The sequence below is a fragment of the Rhea americana genome, unplaced genomic scaffold (genome assembly GCF_003343005.1).
Source record: "Rhea americana isolate MKP2758 unplaced genomic scaffold, rheAme1 scaffold_120, whole genome shotgun sequence".
NCBI classification, from domain to species: domain Eukaryota; kingdom Metazoa; phylum Chordata; class Aves; order Rheiformes; family Rheidae; genus Rhea; species Rhea americana.
In genome coordinates, this window is record NW_028185262.1 from 2,123,351 (window position 1) to 2,126,216 (window position 2,866).

At 37.5% G+C, this 2,866-nt stretch overlaps 1 protein-coding gene across 3 annotated transcripts in view; it reads right to left on the reverse strand.

Moving 5' to 3' along the window:
* Nucleotides 1-2,866, reverse strand: part of CHCHD6 (coiled-coil-helix-coiled-coil-helix domain containing 6) — a 115,347-nt gene that overhangs the window by 73,828 nt on the left and 38,653 nt on the right. For all 3 annotated transcript variants that reach the window (XM_085324296.1, XM_085324304.1, XM_085324313.1), the window contains exon 5: nucleotides 2,057-2,140. In XM_085324296.1, the coding sequence (XP_085180422.1) occupies nucleotides 2,057-2,140 (84 nt within the window). The remainder of the gene's footprint in view (nucleotides 1-2,056; nucleotides 2,141-2,866) is intronic.

Consider the following 2,866-nt stretch of genomic DNA (forward strand, 5'->3'; position numbering starts at 1 on the left):
GAGGGAGGGAGAGGTTATACACATATGCACTCAAGTATATATACGTCTACATATGGAAATATATTAAAAAAAGCCCAAGTTGGAAGGTTTTAATATAGTGGAAGGAAAAATAAATAAGTGTCAAGGTCTGTGTGTATTCAACAAATAAAAGCAGAATTATATAAAAGCTACAGCTAATAAAAAGATTGTTCTGTGCTGTGTTTCCCATCTTTCCAACCATTATAGGAATAAAATTATCCACAGAGAAGATTGAAAACCTTTTTCAAAACTAATACAATTAAGCTTTATTACACTGTTTCAAGTACATTTCTCTCCTCTCCCTTCTAGCCCCCACCACCTCCCACTCCAATCTACACTAACAGTTGGAAGCATTCTTCTATTTTATTACCAGCAAAATGCTAGTGTTTAAGGGTCAAAAACTATCTAGTGTTTCAAGAGAGGAAAAAATCCTGTCCTTTTTATCTACTTGCTATTGTACAAGAACTAGAAGAGAGTTTCTATGCATCTCTGCAATTTGAATGGAAGTATGGGCTAGCCACTTTATCCCAGAGTGAAGAYCCTGCACTAAAACATCCATCACCTTGTTGAAAAATTCACTCCACAGCAAGAGAAACTGATCTGAAAATGGAAACAGAAAATTTAACGAAAGACTAAAAGGAGGACAAAGCATCCTGGTCAAACTTTTCCCAACTCCACTGTCCATAAAGGACAGACACACATACAAATTTTCCCTGCAGTTTCTGCTTCATGAAACTAAATCTGGAAAGAAGAACATAATAGAAGCACACAGCATGAGACCAAGAAATTGCAGAAATTCCCTTTGCATATGAACATATGGACAACTGTGATAATTAGAACGATAGCTGCTAGATTGTTTGCAATTTCACTGAACAATCCCCATTATCTAGAAATAGAATTTAAAATCTGAATGCAACATTGAGTGGTAGTTTTAATAGTTTATTTTTCAAATGAAATGTATGGATTAAGTGTTGCAAAATTGTATCATGCAGAATTGCTCATGGGCATGTTCCACCATCAATGGTTTGGGGGGTGGAGGGGAAGCTGCATGGACAATCAGGTAGCAGCAGAGAATGAAAACAGGCACAAAATGTGCCAATAGCTTCCTATCATTTCTATAGCCTGTAATTTTCCAGAGTTCCATACTCACCATCATGCTGCATGTAGATATTAAAGCTGATCGATTACTCTATCTCTTTATGATCCACCTTTTTCATCACTTTGCATTTCTTTTTAGTCACATAACACAACTACAAGTCAGATGTATGCAGCTCACTGTCAGGAGGTCTAATTGCTTCAAATTGGAGAAGATTATTCTCCACATTTATTAAAAAATAAAGACTACTTATAACATTATTTCATTTTGCCAGGAAGTGAAGAACGCATTAGTTCAGAAGGAACAGCACGGCTGCTCCTATTTTTATGGCATCAATTTTTAAAAACTCATCACGGTAAACAATTAAACAGAGAAGCAAATCCCACATTTAGGGAAGAGATTAAAATCCCTAAATGGATTTTAAAGGTCATTTCAGGCTTAAAAGATGCTTGACAGTGTCTCTTTAAATCATGTTCATTTCAAAGGCTTATCCAGCAAGAAGCAGACAGTGCACTGCAGCAACCGACTTTGAACTGTCGGGCTCCCCAGAGAAAAATTAATAATACAACTTTAATTCATATTTATAGCAAGATTTGTGATTTTTTTTTATTATTTAGCACAAGAATTTTAACAAAAGGAATAAAAAACAAGGCAAACTTAGCTTTCACCTAAACCCATGGYGAAAAAAAGTCTGAACTATTAGAAACATTAAGTTATTCAATTAAAATCACCTATCTTTCAAATAGGAATTGTTTAAAAATTTTGGCTCATACAGCTTTTTCATGCAACTACGTAAAGGTGGGAGAAGGATAAATAATAAGGGCTGGCAGTTCCAGATCTCGGCACAACGCTTCTCATTTCTCTATTCTACAGATCTGCTCAGATCCATGTCCAATCCTACTAGCATTCAGATGCCACAAAAGACAGATAGCCTAGCCTTACCTTCCTCTCAATGCGGGCCAACTGCTCTTTATAGAAGGCCTCTTGCCGCTTCAATTCTGCCTCTCTGCCTTGCAGCTCCATGGCCTGGGAAGAAAAATAAGAGAGAGCTTCAGTAAAACAAGAAATTAAAAAGATAAAAGTGTGAAGGCAAGAAAAGCACACAGGATGCAGATTGGAAGGAACTCAGAAAATCCCAGTTGCTCAGGACTGCTACATGGGATTCCTCTAGCTGGAACTTCAGATCTTCAGTACTCTGGTTCATTTTGGCCTATTCCCACAAGCCTGAATTACTCTAATTAGTATCATACTCAAACTCATTACCTCATTTCTATTTCTTTTCATTAAATGACTAATAGGAGGAAGGTGACACWTCTGGACCTTCCTACTGCTTTTTTCAGAACTGCACATTATCCAAGCCTACAGTACCCTAAAACCAGCCCTCAAACCCTCCACTTCATAAGCACTTGCCTCTTGGAGAGTCAGAAAGCTTTTACGGATCAGATACATCCCTATGACCACGAAGGAAATCCCAATACAAGTCTATATTATAGTATTTTGAGAGAAGCGCATTCTCACCAAACACATTTGCTTTTTATACGTATACTTCAGAGTACCGTGACAATTTGCAATTCTCTTCATATGCTCTCTGCACGTTCACCATCACCACCCCCAGAGTTCCTCTGACTGAGTGTTGCCCTAATTGGGGTGGGGAGGGGAAGAAATCAGAGAATTTTCTTCCTTCTGAAGTATAAGCTTGACACTTCCAAAACAGCAAACCTGCTATACAAACACTTGTTTAAAGTAGTTCAT